The following is a 19646-nucleotide window of genomic DNA, read 5'->3' as shown; positions in this document are numbered from 1 at the left end:
GGCATTGCAAGAGATGATAACTTTATAGCTTTGAACTCAAGTGTTATTAAAGGTATGTCTAAGTCTGCGTTTCTTCCTCTTCTCACTATGGACACACAGCGATCAATTTTGTTTTCTTTAAAATGCAATAAGTCTCCTGGTATTGATGGCATTCGAATTATTGACCTCCGCCGCAACATTAGTCATATTCAATACGTGCTTCTCACCATAGTTAATGAGATTCTTGATTCTGGTGTAATTCCCAATGACTTAAAGACCGCTCTTGTTAAACCAATTTTTAAAGGAGGAGCTCCGGAAAAAAAAGAATGTTATCGCCCAATCTCCATCTTGCCTTGCATTGGCGAAATTTTAGAAAAGCATCTCTATATTGTGATGTCCGGCTTTATTGAAAAGTCAAACCTGCTCTCTCCAAACCAATATGGTTTTGTCACTGGGAAGGGCACCCAACCTCTGCTTGAAAATTTTTCTGACCTTTTACATCGGGCTTTTGAACAAAATTTATATTCCTGTGCTATTTTTTTAGATGTTGCAAAGGCCTTTGACACGGTTAGTCACAAAGTACTACTTTTTAAACTGCACAACTACGGCTTCCGTGGACCATTTTTTTCCTTACTTCAAAATTTCTTTCTTGATCGTACTCAAGTTGTATCTATGGGAAACTTTAAAAGTGATTGGGTCAGGTTAAAAGCTGGTGTGCCACAAGGGTCAATCTTGTCACCTTTGTTATTTAATCTTTTTGTTAATGACATCTCAACCAAGCTTACTAGTTGCAAAATTTACTAATATGCGGATGATACCTTACTTGTTTCTAGCCACGTCAATTACCACCAAGCTGTACGCGCGCTGCAACACGACGCCACGCGAGTAATGGATTGGTTCTTTGAAAATTTTATCACTGTTAACGCATCTAAAACTAGACTTGTGTGCTTCAGGAATCCGTTAAAGCAAGTGAATTTGGACGAATCTCTTGTTTTGCACAGATCCAACTGCCAAGATTGTACGTGTGCCCCCCTAAAATATGTTGAGACCGTAAAGTACTTAGGCATATTTTTTTATTCAGATTTATCATGGACAACGCATTTATCGTATGTATCTGGAAAGCTTCGATCCGTCAGCTGCTTACTTTATAACAATAAGATATTTATGACATTTGCCGTAAGAAAATCAATTACATATGCTCTTGCTTATAGCATACTCAGATATGGAATCACATTATTTGGTAACTGCGCAGAAACTTGGAAAACAAAAATTGACAGAATTCTTAAAAGTTTGTTAAAAAGCGTTGGGTATCATTTCGATCTTCCATTAGATACAGACATCTTCGAGGCTTTACAGTTGCCGAACTTTCGTTCACTCCATCTTCAATGTGTTGTGATCTCTCATTTTTGGTGTAATGATTTCAAGAATCCCCTTGTGTCTAGCAGGAATTTGCGTAGCTCAGAGCGTTTCATAACCCCCCGATGTTATACGAGATATGGTAAACGAGTCCGTTCCTACTATGTGCCATATATATTTAATAGACTCCCTGATTCCTTTTTTAAAGCTACCACTAAGAGAAAATTGAAAAAATTGTTGAACAATTTCTCAGTGTAATTCTGTTGTAGACTTCTGTTCATTACTGCTCGTTGTGTGTGTGTTTTTGTTTAATTTTTCCACTGTTATTTTGACTGATTATTTGACTGAAATTACTGTCAGCTTTTTGCTCCCTATGTGTTCCTAGGACTTCTTTGCAATTTGTGTCATTTGACTTGTTGGGTTCTGTCCCTCAAGCCTCCACTGGCTTCGACAGACCCGTTACTTTATTCTGTATTGAAGATATGCGAAATAAAATTATTATTATTATTATTATTATTATTATTATTATTATCTAAAGTGACTGCTATTAGCCTACCAAGAACGCCCGTTTACCACTCACATTGGCTAACATCATTGCTGGGTCGTGTCACACAAGCCAACCCTGGCTTCGACAGACCCGAGTCTAACATAATGGAAAAAATCAAATGCTGGAATAAAATAATATTATTATTATTATTATTATTATTATTATTATTATTATTATTATTATTATTATTATTATTGTGAGCTCTTTACTTAGAGGCATTTTGCAAAGCATGGCATTTAGTAAAAAGTAAACGTTCATGCTGTAATGATTTGCGAGAGCCAACAAAACAGCCCAATCCACTGTGGCTCCTAGCAGCCATTCGTTGGCTTCCACTCAAACCACTGCGAAAAAAGGACGCGAGGAACACCAGATTTTCTAGGAAAGTATGTGTTCGCGTTTCTGCGCTGCTCGTGGGTGGCGGCAGTGGTCGTCGTGAATTAACCTCTGTAAAGGGCGCATTCCTTCAGCAGCTGGAAGATATGTTTTAACGGCAGAAAAAACGCTTTTTGACCAAAATGAATGCAGCCAAAGCCACAATTCGCAGCATGTGTTTTCTACGCTTAGCTACTTCATGATGCGTACGAAAACCTGAAAATCGTCTGGATAACTTGAGTACTATCGGGGAAAAATGAAATGCGAACAGAGGAACGCGTGGCTCGCGGTACAGGCTGCGCCGCCTGGAAGTGAGCCTAGGAGCGAGGGTGTGTGGCCTACTCAGACGTGTTCACGCCCCTCCCTCTGCGCTCCCCAAGCTTCAGCAGTGCGCCTCTTAGTGCGCTGAAAGCTATCACCGCTATCTTTGCTGGCTCAGCGCGTGCGGTGCAAAGAAGGTCGCCGCTCTCGCCGAGCAGGCAAAGATAGCGGTGACAGCAGTGACAATTTTCAGCGCACTGAGAGGCGCACTGCCGAAGCTGGGGGAGCGCTAATCGAGGGGCGTGAACACATCGAAGTAGGCCACGCACCCTCGCCCCTAAGTTTACTTCCAGGCGGCGCAGTCTGTACCGCGAGCCACGCGCTCCTCTGTTCGCATTTCATTTTTCCCCGATAGTACATACGTAACTATGTCGTGCCCGGTTTTACACTGTCAGCGAAAGATATAAAAGTTTATTGGCCGGTTATTATGTTGAGTGGCTCTGGCGAATCCGCGGAACTACATCCATGTACGCGGAGCACTCGGTGTTCCCAAGTTGGCAGTGCATTATTTTGATGGTGAGCTTTATATGTTTAGAGATAATAAATTTGAAATCGACGAGAGAACTATTAAATGCACATACGAAATCGAAGCGCGTTTGGGCTCGATCCAACAACCCGAGGTTAAATTTGATAAAAGTAGCACGAACGCGGTTTTGCTTCAAGAAATGGACTGAACAGCCTCGGGTAGTTCGAAACATGTGTCCTTTATTAGCTGCATGAAGTTCCGGGATTGAATGAGTGTGAAAATCAAAAAAGAAGAAGTTCGATCGGTGGCACGTACGTTTCGTAGGCTGGGCCGACTGTCGTCTAAACGCCATTCGACTCTACCAGAGAGCAAATGTTTCTAGCAACACACCGTTGGATCTCTGTGATTTCCTTTAATCCTCAAATTCCAAACTCTAAATATACGTACGTGCTCTCTTGCCTTCATATTTTAAGCCTGTTCAGCCCATTCCAGAAGTGCCCAACCGCTCTCGGAGAGAGCACAAAACGACCTTGCGGACAACAGTTACATTGGCCACTGCACGATAGGAGCTATGGTTCAGACCAGCGTTCCGTCATTACTATCCGCAGGTCAATTCATTGCACCCTAATCGCCCAAGCCGTCTTCCAAAACTCTTTACTGTAAAGACGAATGTCAACCTGCGACCGTGAACATCATCACATTTCGCGGTTACAGTGCTGGAACGCGAAAGAGATTGACGACAATTCCATACTTTCTTCACAACGCACAACACTGTCGTAGCGATGTTTGTGACTTCCAGACATACAAAACCAAGTTGGTTGTCGGATGGCACACAATAAAAGGAAACAGGCCCAAGCCTAGCGCACAAGGCGCGGAGGGACCCGGCAAGAAAACCCGCCCGACTTGCACGCAAAGTTGGCAAAGGTACGGAGTCGGCCGTCTTAGCCCAGGGGACGTACTACGTAGCACTGCCGGCACTGCTCTGGAATTGGGCTCTTCGAATCGTTTGTCTGCTCTTTTGACAAAATTAGCGCTTAAATGCGCCAATGGAACCAAGGTGCGTGTGAAACTGAGAGGCTAAATTAGAGGCAACGAAAGTTTCGTTGCCTCTGACGCTCACTAAGCTCAATGGCGTTTATTAAACATCGTGTGCGACGTTCCTTGAAAATGTAACGGAGAGGAGGCGGGAGTACGGACCGTTCCTTACCTCTACGTGAGAAGGAGAGAAGACGTTTCGTTCCCGCCTTCTCGTGTCCGCCCGTGGGCGCGGATGTAGAAGGGACGAAAACGCGCCTTTGCTACCTTTTCATGTTTTTATTGTTTTTCTCATGGAGAATTTTACAGGTCGTTTTGGAGTGCGTCGAAACCGACTTTTTTTGAAGCACGTGTATTCCACTGGGCGATCGATATCGAGACGGACGTGTTACAATTGTCATTTTGGATCAGCTCCAAGCCCACATCTCGAACCTATTCCGAGAAAAGTCGCTCCGCTAATTTCGGAGGATTCGACCGGAAGCCAGTCTAGGCTGCCCTCGGCACGCACACGTGACTTGATTTCTCGACAGGCATCTCGCCGGGACCGCGGGAAGAGGATTCCCGGGGAGGTGAATGACGGCAAGGCACGAAACGATTCCAAAGGAGTGCTTATGTTCCACTTGGGATCTGGAGCAGGAAGCCGAGATAAAGATCAGAGGGTAAAAAGTGTCTACCTCGTGTCGAAGAGATTGACGACAGGACGCAAATGTAATGTGTCCCTCAATGGCTCCGTGTGGGAGTATGGTCGGACGAGGCAGTCATTGTTTGCCTGATTTCTCATGGTACTGATCCCAACAGCATGACTTTGCATAGACAGCAAACTTCCCATATACGTCAATAGTGCTTTGAAGGCGTCATTTGAGCAGGCATACTTTACTTAATAAGGCCAGCAGACGAGCAGACGGAGTCCGGTAAGGCAGAATGGCTGTGACTCGAGCGTCTCACGCAGAGTATCGCGTCGATAGTGGTAATCAAATCGTTTTCAGTCCGTTTCACCAAAACAGACCCCGAACAAACGCCAGTCCAACGGCCACATCCAAGACCGGTTCTAGGGGTAACCGACCTTGGTGGTCGCCCAAGGCGAAATCAGAAGGGGAGCACCGCGGAGACCCCTTTGGAATTTGTTTTGATCTCCGATTTCTTTGAACACGGCGCCCGACACGACGCTACACGCTCGGTCGCCGTTCATTTTTTTGGAATACGGCTCTCGTCTAAGAAAATGCTTGTGTTTGGCCCACTTGTTTACTAAGAACGTGATGTCGTACGTACCTAGAAGATAGGGGCGCATAAAAAAAAAGGAAGAGGCGCCGGAGATCGCCCAGGGCGCTCGATGGTATAGGCCCTGCGCACAGCATCGTGATTTCTCCACCCAACTTGTCAAGGGCGAACAGCAAGCGAACCAAGCCGTGGGCGCCGACAAGGCTACCTCCGGTCTCAACGGGACTTGGTCTACCCGATCGATCAAACGGAGACATTGAACACTCGACGGCAGTACGACAGTTGAATACTCACGTCGTCATATAGAAACTACGCGCACAAAAGCGGATACCGGCGTAAACGTGCGTCGAGAGAGACGTAACCCGGGAAGGTAAAGAGCAGAATAATCTGTCCGAGTGGCAGGAAGCACGCGCGTTCGGCAACGCCGTCTTCGTAGACGGCGGTTATTCTTGAAGCACGCTATGAGCCCGTGATAAGCTCTTCTCGAAAAACCGTTGTGGCGCGGGAAGGAAGCGCCCTCCGTGATTGCCCGCGCCCCCGATACAAGTGCCGGAAAAGTTGAAAACTTTAAACTTAAAAAAAAAAAAAAAAACAAGACAGGAAAACACAAAATATAGCGGTGACGTCCGAAGCGGGAATCTTTCCGTGTTCGGGCGCACGTAGGCGTTGTTACGTAAGTATCGGCTTGGCACGCTCTTCGCTCTTATGACCTCGGCCAAGCTCCAGAGCAATCGCACAAAACCCGTGTCTTGGCAGGTCGCCCAGAGGTATTAAGAATGAACAAAATCGGTTGCCGAACGCAGCGCATGCGAACGCGTGGAATAGGTCGTTAGCCTACTAAGCACGTGGCGAAAGTCTACTTGAGACGTTCCATTTATTTCGGGCGACAGGCTGACAATTTACGGCGCTAGGCTTTCCACCTGAGGCTGGGGCTATCTAAATTGAATCGGATGAAAAGTGAATTATCCGAAGCAATGAGTTGTATCTCGGAACCACTTTGAAAAAAAAAAAAGACGCTTATGACACGAAGACATTATCTGTAACTCCATAGAAACAGCGATGCCCACTGCTCAATTCGGGTGCAGGCGACGCTCGCTTCACACAGCGCACACGCGGACATAAAAGCGGAGCGTGTGGAAGGTTGAGTTTACGCGAGTGTTTTGCATAAACTCGAAGAAATTGTTTAGAGTGCTTACGGGAAACAATGGGCACAGCTGTGTACATTGACATATTCGTGTTGCCATTTAAAATCGATACTTCCGTTTCCTTGGTTTTTGCGCCCAAATATATGAACACGCTCAGTCTCGTCCTTACTTTAGTCAGTGAAAATGATTGAGACTCAATTATATTTGCGTTGCTTAGTTACTCCAAAACAATTCAATCGCCTTTGTCAAATTCTTTTCGCGATAGATCTATTTACCGGAAAAGATATTCCGTGGACTACTTTATTTTATCTGAGCTTTAAAAATGAATCGATTATGCATTATATCTTCACTAACATTGTAATTTAAATATTGCTCAAAATAGTTTCTCCTATTTTCGGCCTGAACAAAGTATTTAAAGTTTTTATCAATCAGTGTAGTTCGTTTCTTGATATCGAAAGTAACATTTTTTTTAATGATTTAGGGGAAAGTTCTTTTCACCCAAACGATAGCGAGTAGCAAGTCTTAGTCACTTCTCGTTATGTGTTAATGTCCTTTGATTTGGAACTGAAGTTCAAGGTTAGAAGACGTTTTTACTTGAAATGCTGCGAAACACGAAAAGCGTCGGAAACTTTCTTTTGTATTTATTAATTTATTTAGTATGCCTCAAATGCCCAAAAATGGGGGGTCTACATATAGAAAAATGACTGGTTCAATGGCTGTCATATAATTTGCAGGGCTAGAGAGGGGTACGGCGGCGGTGGGCATAATATTCCAGCGCTTAGCTGCCTCCGAACACCAACAGAGATGGGTAGTATTTGGGGGCACATGTTGGATAAAAGGTTCGCTCATGAGAGATGAGACGGTAAACACAATGAGCTGGCATGATGGCAAAGTTAAGGCTTAAGACAATTTGCATAAATGACTGTGTCTGGACATTTTGCATGGTAACTAATTGTTCAGTAGATTAGCCTAGTAGTCGGAGTAGAAAAACGTTGTTGAACGATATGCGCAAATATGCCAGATAGATAATCAAGTAAAAATGATCTCCTGAGTACATATGTCATTTTTTGTTTTATTCCAGTAATCGACGCCACTGCCAAGTATCCTACCGGGCTCTTCCAAGGAACATGGGCGGATATCGGTGCCTACGACGAGTGTATCGAAACCATTGTAAAAGATGAATATGGTAACGAAAAAATTAGAGGACAGTATTGCAACGTCTACGTAAGGATGATGAACGACACCTCATTTATCGATGCCATGCTGCCAGCGTTTCTCATGTCTCATGAACGGGTAAGTACTTCGAGGTTCACGCTAAATTCGTGTTATTCCAATTCATTCGTGTTCAGTCTAATTGTTTCAAGCTGCTCAAAACAAAATAGATACACCATCATTTACGGCATCTGATTGAAACCACCTTAGTCCAGTCAAGTAGCCCTGGAGTTTAGAAAAAAGATTATTAGCGGTAGAGAAATAAATATATATTTAAATCTTACGCATACTCCAAGCCCTTAAACGCACTTTGCACATAAATTTCCAGTTGGGATAAACTTGAAATGGAAACGCAAGTAAAAAGGTTGTGTACATGGATCTATATGTTGAGTTTTGAAGCACATCGTTGTGTTCATGATATGTTCCGCAAACAACCAATCGTGATGCTGAATGAAAATAATATCCATTCATTCGAACACTTATCACCACTTTATTATTAATTCTTTTCTGGAGAATCCTAGTATCTTCTTCCAGGTTCAGTTTCTATTTGATCTTAAAAAAAAACCTATAATAAATGCCACTAAAGGCCCGTTCACACACTTTCGACCTCTTGGACCAAGTGCCTTAAAACTATGGTGCCTGGAACGCGTCTCCGACTGGTGTGTTTACCGCGGCCAAAAAAGTGGTCCCTCGATTCACGCCTGATGACGTCATACAAGTGTCATGCTGTCGCCGGTTGTGATCCTGGCGGCGCCCTAACAGTTGTGGTGTATATGGCATACGCCTGTTCTGCTGTAGGTCGCTCTCCCGCTCTCCACTGTGACAATCCACGGATGCTACAGCAGCTGGAAGTTGGGACACTTGGGACGCTGTGACAACATTGACACTCGCGTTCGCTCGTGCTTTTCGCCAGCATTTCTACGAAATGCTGGGGAGGTTCAAGAGGTTTCAACAGGTCTCGTCTCTCTCGATCGTACTTGGTTGCAAGTGTAAAAACGGGCCTTAAGGTCAGTGACAAAAAGGACAAAAGGAACGTTCCGCAGATAGTGGAGCCGACATACAAATGTGCGTGTTCACATTATTCTATAGAAATAAAACTGAGCCATACGGTGTATAATGTGATCGAAAGTGGTCCTTTGTGAACCACGCTGTGCTATATTTTTTATCCACTACCCTGTTTGAATAAAACAAAACAAAAAAACGCCCCAATGTCTTGCTCGCGCTGTCCCATCAGTACTCAAAACTCAAGCTGAAGATGTTAAACTTATACAGACGCATAGGTACACTCCATTATTTTACTTCTACTCAGACTCCCGAGATTCTGAATATTCAGAAGGACGAAAGGGTTCCGGGAATCCGACTGGGAATCTGCTTCATTTCGGACTGCGACAAAAAAGATATGCAAGCTCTCGCAAACACGTGTAAGTTGTTGACACAAATATTTTTTCTCGCTCCTTCTTTTCTTAATTCTGTAAACCGAAAAGAGCAAGATTCCAGTGTCGATGGAACAAAATGTGACTTCTCCTGCATTGTTGACCAATTAAAAAATCATTACTCAATCACATTTTTAATTCCAATATTATTTATTTTGAGAGTGGTCGTTTATCTATTTTAAAAATGTATCCGCGTCTACTTTATCACAGACAACTCAAAAAGGCTATTGGGGAGTTCCGGGGATTAAAAGAAAGCTCCTTGAACGTCTGACGCGTGCCTTGTTCTGCTGAAGCACGTTTTAGCAACGAGAAAGTCAGAATATCAAACTAAATTATTACCACTTCACACGCAACCTGCAGGTAACTGCAAACTTGAGTGTTTATTCTTAGCGATCTTGTCTGTGAAGCAGGAACCTAAATATCTGCAACCACAAAGGCCCTTCCGCAAACATTCAAGGCGACTTACTTTATGTGCAGTCTTGGTAATCAACGAGGGGCCATTTTGTGAATTCCCCCTTTATTAATTGTTAATCTAACATTTTATTACTTGAATATTTTTTAGTTCAGCTAAAAATACTAAGTAAATACAAAGTCGCATCTTTTATAGGACGGAAACGGTATGTCTAATCTGTCCAGATGCTAAGTGAAAGTGTAAACATTTCCTAGAGCAGTCAAAGCATAAGGGTCATACATTTTTTTACGAGAAAATGAATATGAAAACAAAACAAAGGAGCAATGGTGTCGTATTGTTTAACTTGACGTTCTAAATACCGGAAGGACCTTAGAAGAGAAAGTCGTGTTGATCGTCCTCCTAATTAAACTATGCACCGCAAAATGTTCAGAATCCATGTGGATGTGATATGCCAGTGGCTGGTATAAAACGCGAAAGCTTGAGTACATGACTTTACCGGGATAAAAAAAAATATATTAAAGAGAGACGAAAGTACTCAATGAGCCGACGTCGACCTAAGCCTTAATTTGTCAAAACAAGAACTGACATGTTGGATATACCAGTGAAAATCAGTTTTTAGAAAGAAATACAATATTGCTCCCTTTCTTTGTGACAAGATGTATTCTTCAAATTAAATGGATGCTACAGGCGCCCAGAATGTCATTTCTTGTTTTCACTGGGCTCAGGTGGACGTCGGCTTATATAAACATTTTGACGACCGCAATTATTATTTGATGCAGGTAAATTAATAGTCTAAAATTTCCGCTTTATACCCAACCACTAGCCTGACATTCTCGTGGTGTTTTCTACATCTGTGATGCTCAGTTTACTGACCCGAGCCGAAAAACATGTTTTTCTTTCTCCAGAGAACGCCCTGTAGTTTTTGTTAAAGATGGTCACGAATATATAATGCATTTTAATTACGCAAATATTGTATTAAACTTTTAGAATAATCTTATGAAGATATTATTCGGAGAAGGAAAAAATGAAAGCCGCTTACAACTCCCTGTAACGCCGAATTAGAGCGCAGCTCTTGAGGACGAGGAGGGAAGGGCACGGGGGGGGGGGTAAACTAACCAGGGGGGGGGGTCACGTGACCTTGGGGGTCACGTGACCCCCAATGCCGATGATGTCATCACTGACGTCACTGATGACGTCATCCGTGACGATGACGATGCGGGTACCGATGACGTCATTAGTGACGTCACTGATGGCTTCACCAGTGATGATGACGATGACGATGCGAATGTCGGTGACGTCATCAGTGACGTCGCTGATGACGTCATCAGTGATGATGACGATGACGATGCGGATGCCGGTGACGACATCAGTGACGTCACTGATGACGTCATCAGTGATGATGACGATGACGATGCGGATGCCGGTGACGTCGTCAGTGATGATGACGATGACGATGTGGATGCCGGTGACGTCATCAGTGATGATGACGATGACAATGTGGATGCCGGTGACGTCATCAGTGATGATGACGATGACGATGTGGATGCCGGTGACATCAGTGATGATGACGATGACGATGGGGATGCCGGTGACGTCATCAGTGATGATGACGATGACGATGCGGATGCCGGTGACGTCATCAGTGATGATGACGATGACGATGCGGATGCCGGTGACGTCATCAGTGATGATGACGATGACGATGTGGATGCCGGTGACGTCATCAGTGATGAGGACGATGACGATGGGGATGCCGGTGACGTCATCAGTGATGATGACGATGACGATGTGGATGCCGGTGACGTCATCAGTAATGATGACGATGACGATGCGGATGCCGGTGACGTCATCAGTGATGATGACGATGACGATGTGGATGCCGGTGACGTCATCAGTGATGATGACGATGACGATGTGGATGCTGGTGACGTCATCAGTGATGATGACGATGACGATGTGGATGCCGGTGACGTCATCAGTGACGATGACGTCATCGGGGGTCACGCGACATCGGCGGGGGTCACGTGACCTCGGGGGGTCACGTGACCTCGAGGAGGGGGTCACGTGACCTTGAGGAGGGGGTCACGTGACCTCAGGGGAGTCACGTGACCTCGGGGGGTCACGTGACCCCCCACGAGGTCACGTGACCCCGGTGGGGGGGCTCGCGCGGTGCATTATGGGACATTTCCCATGATGCACCGCGCGGTTACGCCGACGGCGACGGCGACGGCGACGGCGACGGCGACGGCGACACCGCTCAAGCCGGAGACGGGCCCCTAAGAGCTGCGCTCTAAAAGTTACTTGGCAAAGTTCATGTAACGTTACACTAATGCCAATACAAAAATGTATCTAGGAGCGACGAAAATCGAGTCCATTCAAAAGCGAAGTATAAAAACAGGGAGAAATGCAAACACAAAAAATATATTTGTGAATGTTTTGTTGAATAGTTAGAATAAACTGAACCAACAAACAAAATGCTTGATGCTAGAACTCTATAACAAACCAATCTACAAATAGTGTTTTTATGTATTACAGGCTACAATTTAAACAGCCGTCAACTTTTTAGCATAAAACAGAGTAAACCTTGCAGTAAGGTTTGCTCTGTCTTATGTCTGTCTAACATTCTCTGCATAGGTCTAGCAGAGTGACTGTAGGTTACTGTGGTATGCTGAAAAAACACCACACAAGGCGACCACTCTCTGTGTGGTTTGCAATTTGGAGTCTGTTCAAAGTCTAACAAAGAAATATTATATTTTTTTTTGCATTGATCAGATAACAGATACCACGATGTCCCTTACGTTGACGAGTCAAATCTTTTTTTTTTTTTTTGACCTCTTTCATTTTGCTGTATGACGCTTTAACTGACTCGCTGTAGAACATATAGTCATTCTGTAAAGTAATAGGAAGATCCACGTGACTGAGGAGCGCCTGACAGGATAAGAGCATTCTCTAACATATGTCTCATTCGTCAAAACAAGCATCATGAGCTATTTTGTCTGCAGAAACGCCGCACGTCATTAAGAGTCGACAGACATATGTCACTAAGAACGATTCAGCTATCTTCGGCGTCACTGTGATGTATGGCTGCATAAACTCCAGTATTTTTCACGACACTCAGGCGTTCGGCGCTCCGCGGCCTTTTGTGAGTATTAACAACTTCAGCCTCACCATTTACGTATTTACCGTGGCCTGCCTCTGCTAATCATCGCAGTTCAGAAAGCGCGTTTTATATTTATCCTAATATCCTAAGAATTCGGTGCAGTAGCAGTCCCACCTGACAAAAACGAAACACACAGCTAGCGAAAGGTAAGAGGTCAAAAAACAAGGCTTGCCTCGTCAACCTAAGAGACATCGCAATATCTGCTATCTGATCGATCCCAAAAATAAATATATTATTTCCTTGATAGTCTTGGCACAGACCACAACATTGCAAAATACACAGACAGCGGTCGCCTTGTTTGGTGCTTTTTTCAACTTACCATAACTAAATACAGTCATTCTGATAGACCTATGGCGTGAATGTTTACTATCCACGGAATACATACGCCCGTTCGGTTAACGAGCTGGACGCTTTGCCATCGGCCAAATATCGACCAGTAAGAACTAACCACCATGTTTAGTTTTATTGTTGCTGTTGTTGTTTTGTTTTGTTTTTCAGTGATTACCGGCCCCACGAAAATAACTGTGAAGAACTGCGTAACCGGCGAACCTGTTCTCTGGACGACTGCCCAGCTGGTGATAGCGTAAGACTTGCTGTATTTCTGTTTCTAGCCTCAGAAAAGAAAACAAAATGACGGGCTCCAACATTTGATAAAATGTACAGAAAGTTGACATCCGTACGAAAACTGTGCCCATAGGATTTCTGCATAAAATTTGCCTAACGCGGACCCGATCAACAGTGGCGATTGATTGACGAAAGCGGGTGGAGTTGAAAACGTCACAAAAAGAGCACAATTACGATGAATAGTAAAATACTGGACGGCGAATTCTGCGAATCAGAAAGAAATCACGACAATCAAGATGCCAAATTTTAAAGTTATTTTTATAAAGATACTTTAAAGAAACACTAATGCGCTCTGAGCAGGTGCGTTATATTGCTAGGGGGACAATATGGAGCTTGCTAATCGTCAGGATAAGTCAAATCATTAATTAAAATGTTTTTCTTTAACTTTTAATTTGTGTAACTAAATGTATGGTTTCAATTAGAAATTATCAGAGCTCGCTGTGGATAAACAAGGATGAAAATATTATCATCTGCGTTTTCTCCGTGCCGGACTTCTGTCTCTTACACGAGTGGTAACTTCAGTGCGCCCTCGCGCTTCCCACGTGCTTCGGGCTCTCCTAAAATGAGCCGAATGGGTTGCTTCAGATGACGCTCAGGAGGTTTTTAATTGAACTCATCTGGGCTTAGATTGGTTGACTAAAAGTGAATATACATAGTTCAGTAATTATTTGACTGACAGTGAAGGTGATCCTCTTGTATTATGATCCGCATGCCGTAGAACTCACCTGCAGAGATTTCATTTAAGGTTTTCTTTTTTCTAAGAAATATGTTAAAATGAAAATTAAAAAAAACTCGTTTTTCTCTAAAACAATCGTAATTGTATCTACAGACAAAAGGGCTTATTGAAAAGCTTCAATTTTTGTCATCTATACATTCTATTTGCACACTCTAGTTTTTTCGCTGCATAATATTGCATACTGGTGTAGGCTCTATAAACAATTTACTGTGGTCACTTCCCCACTGAGCACTCGCATTACCGAGTATATAGAAGACGAGCCTAACACAGCTCAGAAATACGCAGAGTGAGGCGAACTATTGCTGGGAACGTACCGGAACAAAAACTACAATATTACCATACATACCTTGTTATGGTCTGGTCTGCAGGCTGAACAGACAAGAACATTATCCTTGTCGAAATGTATTACAAGAGTTGTGTTGCAGTTTTGGAAAACGTTAGCTCTCTTAGCTCGTAGTTTTTAATATGACATCAAAATAATCTTCGGCAAAATAATGGTTATTATAATCGATCAAAGAGGTAATCAATAACCAATCACGAGCACCATCATCTCAAAGCGCTGTCGAAGAGAAATTGATCTTTAGATGTAGGTAGGTAGCATACATACATACATAAAAAGATTATTGCAGAATGAACAAGTACATGGATCGTCAAGACCCGCAAAAGCACGTGTGTTTGTAGACGGGACTCTGTTGTAATGGATATGATGTTGTTATTCTTACACAAAACAAAGTACCATGCCGGTACTTTAGGCGTAGAAAAAAAGAAAAAAAAAGTCTCATTTAGTTTTCCGGTACTTCAAAGACCACACGCAATTTTTTGTGGGTTTTGAATTTTGACTCTCGAGTGCACTCGGCGAAAAGATAGGCCTTGGCGGCGCGTCTTCTTTATGCCACTTTTAAGCAATGCTTCGCCGGCCGAATAGCGCTGGGATTAAGACAATGCCTCCTGCTCGAGTTTTCGCTTTTCTCTGCCCCTTCTTTGGTTTGAAGAGAAAGGAAAAACGTGACCCCACTCTGCATTGAATCAGGTGCGACAATGTGGTGTAACATATCAGAATCAGCGTAGGACTTGAGGAATATTTGTTAATGTCGCATCATATCATCGATAGAATCATCGGGAAGGTTTTATAAATTATCTCCCCATGAATTTTAGTTTCATTTTTGTAAAGATTGGGACTATGCTGTAGATGTATCATCGGTTTTTAGGAAAGAAAAATGAGGAACGTTTACTGAATATGCATATAAATGGTGCAAAGCCATACCTGGTACTTAATTCTTTGTGACATTTCACTTGATTAACAGCTTAACAATGTCCATGTTTTTTTTTTGTTTTTTTTTCGGAAATGCGTATGAAAGAATTGTCAATTTCTTCGGAGTTTAAAGTTGCGCAAATATGCAACCCCATATTCTAAAGTGTTCATATGAAAGCTTTCAAAAATCCCTAAATATATGATGTTCTAGATAAAAAGAAACACTTTGCGGGAACAAACCAACAGTCTTGGCGGACGTCAAGTATTGTAAAAGCGCACTAATTCGCAAAAAGACTAACCAACATTTTTGAATTATTTTTAATTAATGAAAATGAACGCATGCTTCACTGAGAAACTTGCCAAGCATCATCGAAAACCATTAAATCAACTCTTTTTAGAAATATGTAAGGCAGGGGCAGTTCTGTCCAGTAAATGTTAAATGTCCAGTAGGTGTTGACCTTGCAGTCAACACCTACTGGACATTTAGCTATGCATGTGCGAGATTGCTCCTGCACACCTTTGCTTTCAAACACAAAAGTGATCAGACGTTTTAAAGACAAGAGGAACAGGGAAATCTTTGAAGCAGAAACCGTACAAGCCAATGGAGAAAAATGTGTCTCCGCACCATCTTTGGCGTTGACAGACAAAGAGGTTCAGTACTTGAACCACTATACATAATCACGTTTGCACGTGAGCGCGTGAGGTGGTGCACCGGGTGGGTCTTCGCGCTCGCGCCGGTATAGCTTTGGCTGTGGGGCCTGTTGGATGTAAAAAGGTAAATAAGCTGTACGAGGCACTGATCGGCGGCCTTTGGACGATCACTTATTAATTTTCTATTCATTTTTTGTCCATTTTTTTATTTTTTATTCTCATTTTGTCTCCCCCGGTCCAGGGGATATTTTCTAAGCCTTCAGAATAGTATCGTATAGAGTTCAACATATTTACCTTTGTTTAATTTCTACTAATTTCGTTTTGGTCTACTGTGTTTTAGTCTTTCTAGTCTAACAATATTCTTAGAGCGCCCGGTTAGAAAAAGACCTATTCTTTTTTCAACTCCAAACACTTCCTTCACCTTCTTCTTTAACGCTGTATATAAAACCGTCAGTTGTGAGTTAGCGCCGGTCCTGTCCACTTCTTCGTCTGTCCTCGTCCTAGCGCTATTTGTAATTTTGTGGCAGTTCTTTTACGGCGTTTCCGTAAAAACGCTCAGTTTGGACGGGTTTCTCGGTGTCGCTTTCTTATCGGAGCGCACCTCTGCGCCCGCGGGCCCGCTTCCCAGTGGTCGAAATGCGCAACACACCTTAGCCATACAGACCTCTATACTACGGAGGCAAGGCGGTGGCTTCACGAAGCGACCACCGGTATGCTCTTATACCATTATTACAAGCATAAGACTCATTGGTCACAAAACATCTCTCTATTTTAAATGTAGATAGAAGCTGTGTGCGTACTATTAAACGGAACGCCGCAGGGCATCTTTATAAATTCACTTTTTCCCGTGCTATTTCAGCCTTAAGCGACTAAAATGTGCCATTATTATATAATGTTGAAAAATGTGCTACTATACGATACCGTTTTTTTAACTAAAAATATAATATAAAAATACCTATACTAGTAATACTCAAAACAGTGATCTTGCGGTATTCGAGCTTGCATTATCTGGCTAGTAAGGAATGGTTGTGTCATTCCAGTAGAAAGCGTATATGACTGTAGAAAATATATTGTATCTGACGAAAGAACAATATATGGACAATTTCATTTCAAATACTTGCATTAAAAAGTACTGCTATCTTAAAAACGCTGGTAAAAGAACATTATATTGTGGGAAAAGTCTTCCCATAGACAAAACTGAAAAACATGGCACTCTTCGTCCTGCAAAATTTTAAACTAAATCGCAAGAAATAGAAGAACACTTACTCTATGCCCTTCGGCAGCCCAATTTTCAGTTTGGCAAAACAGACCAATATGGGAAGCTTAAAAATTAACTTTTTTGTCTTTATTATATTGTTTGAGAATCTGGGCTTTTAATATATATATAGATAACGGGCATGGTGGCGGGAGGCCGAAGGCGTGTGTATATAACTGAGGAGAAGATTATATATATATATATATTTAACTATTTTAAAACATTCTTGTTACTATTTTAAGTTCATTAAACATGTAAGCGCGTTCGATGCTCTGTCGTGAAGGACGAAAATAATATTGCGGCCGACTCCGAGCCGAGGTAAAACGGTTCCATTTCATTTCTCGTGCGCTGCTACGTGCACCATCCCGTGACGTCAATCACATCGAGCGCATCTGCTCTTTTTAAGCGGCAGCGCTTTTTTTTGCTTCTTTTTTTGACGGGGAACATTTGCAAATTATGTTGGTGATTTGATTAAAGTAATAAAAACAGACATAAGAGAGCTTAAGAGCTGTATCAGAACTCATGCATATTATTACCCTTCCAGATCTCTCCTCGGAGCGCTAATTTTAGTGTCAGTCATCAGCACCATCATTGACGTCCGCGTGACACAAAGTGAAAAACTGCAGAGCATGCCAGCACGGAGAAGTAAGTGAACATTACACATTTGTTTCTAAACCTGAGCAAGGGTTTTTTTGCAAGTGGTCTCTCACAAACGGAGAAAGCATCACAGCAAAGATGTCGCATCTTAAAAAGCATTTATTTTAAGAAGAAGAATATGTTTTGAGAACTTCCTCTTTTGTGTTGAATATTCTACATCTGACCTTTTTTTTTTCCAAGTAAAACGCATATACCTAGATTTCCCCATAAACATGACGGTAAGCCCTGTTCGTAATATTCTTAAGTAATAATCTCAAAATTGGAAAATGCATTCACAAGTATTGATTGCAAAAAATACAATTTTGATTCCGGTATTTTTATTTAATGAATAACAAGTACCTGGCTATTATATTTGTTAAAGGAAACAAAGACTGCACAATGTGTTTGCCTCTTTTGATGAGAGGAGTATATAGGCGAACGAACGAGTAGAAATAAAACTCATGACTCCGAAAAAAAGAAAACAAACAGAGGCAGCTGCATATCCTTCTTCATTTCGTCTCATATAACTATAAGACTAAAAGAATTGCCGTTTGAACGTTACCAAGCCTAGCTTTATTTTCCTTTCTGGGGAGCTGTTAGACTCAGCAGTAATAGAAAAGATGAGCTAATAATGCAAATATCAATTTTATGTGTAATATACGTTTCTACCGAAAGCCTTAGAGCAGTAGCTCGTATATAGAAATCTACTGGACATCTCAAAGATATGCGCTTAATTATACGTAACGCCTGTAAAGGCAGCTTGTCTTTCACTTTGCTAAATATTTGCACATACTGCGACCTCATGTGCGGTCATTGGGGGAGTGGGGCTGCAACAGCTCACAATTGGTGAGAAAAATAACAACACTAAACCCGAAGCACCCTATGATACAACCCTTCATGCCAGCCACACATTAAGACAAAGGAGATGCATAATTGCCGAAGTAAAACTGCCAGAATAAGCTATCTCGTAGCACACTCGACCTTCCACTACCTTATCTCTTTTGTTTTTATGCAATGGAATACAGTAACCGTGGTGCATCCGCATTTAGGTTAAACAAATTCAGAAAACCGTAAAGCTTATGGTCACTCTGGAACTGTATACCATTCAAATGAACATATGAAGCATAACACCCCTTTTTTTCCTATTACAGGCAAACTGATGAAGTGCATCACAGCATTCTCGATTCCTGCTAGTACCCGCCTCCTCCTTGCTGTCTCCCACGACAAAACGGACGAAGCTTATTCCTACCGCTTTCTGCACGGTCTGCGGTTCTTCAGCCTATTCTGGATCGTGCTTGGCCACACTTCCATCGCTTTTGACCCCATCGTGTGTAAGTTGAATTCAGTTTTTCTCCTGAAAGTAAAAGTTCGAAAATTTATTTAACTATGGTAATCGAAGTAAAAATACATGAAACCATCCAAATCTATGTTCTAGCCTGGCAGCTCTGCCGCAAATATAGTTGACAGAGTCGCGTTGCTTTTACAGTATTACAATTCATTATCAACCAGTTCGTAATAACCTAATGCTTTATTATTTCATGTTTTGTTTGCTTCTTTGTAAGTTTTATTCGTTGGATTTTCTGAAAATAAAAGACAAGGACTTATCAAGCTGCATATGTAGACTTCTTTTATCTACTTTCCTGGTGTACTTTCCTAAAGAACACTCGGTATTGTTATTATATCTGTAGTAGCGTAGCCAGTGTCGCTAGGGTAGGAGACGACGCCAAACCGGAGGACGGTGCAGTGAGCGCTCACGACGTTCATGTGCGATCCTGGAACCTATACGTAGTAAATGCTTGTGTATGTACTCTGTTACAAGCTGGCGGCGAGGTGTCC

The 19646-nt window shown here is 42.5% G+C and overlaps 1 protein-coding gene across 1 annotated transcript in view; it reads left to right on the top strand.

Annotated features, from left to right (window-relative positions):
• Positions 1-19646, top strand: part of LOC115309012 (nose resistant to fluoxetine protein 6-like) — a 92679-nt gene that overhangs the window by 23130 nt on the left and 49903 nt on the right. The window contains exons 2-6 of the mRNA XM_029967144.4: positions 7521-7732; positions 8961-9072; positions 13155-13239; positions 17719-17819; positions 18962-19141. Of these exons, the coding sequence (XP_029823004.3) occupies positions 7521-7732; positions 8961-9072; positions 13155-13239; positions 17719-17819; positions 18962-19141 (690 nt within the window). The remainder of the gene's footprint in view (positions 1-7520; positions 7733-8960; positions 9073-13154; positions 13240-17718; positions 17820-18961; positions 19142-19646) is intronic.

The sequence above is a fragment of the Ixodes scapularis genome, unplaced genomic scaffold (assembly GCF_016920785.2).
Source record: "Ixodes scapularis isolate PalLabHiFi unplaced genomic scaffold, ASM1692078v2 PGA_scaffold3__209_contigs__length_174095766, whole genome shotgun sequence".
NCBI lineage: Eukaryota > Metazoa > Arthropoda > Arachnida > Ixodida > Ixodidae > Ixodes > Ixodes scapularis.
Note: the sequence above shows the minus strand (reverse complement) of the source record. Positions and strands in the feature narration are given on the sequence as shown.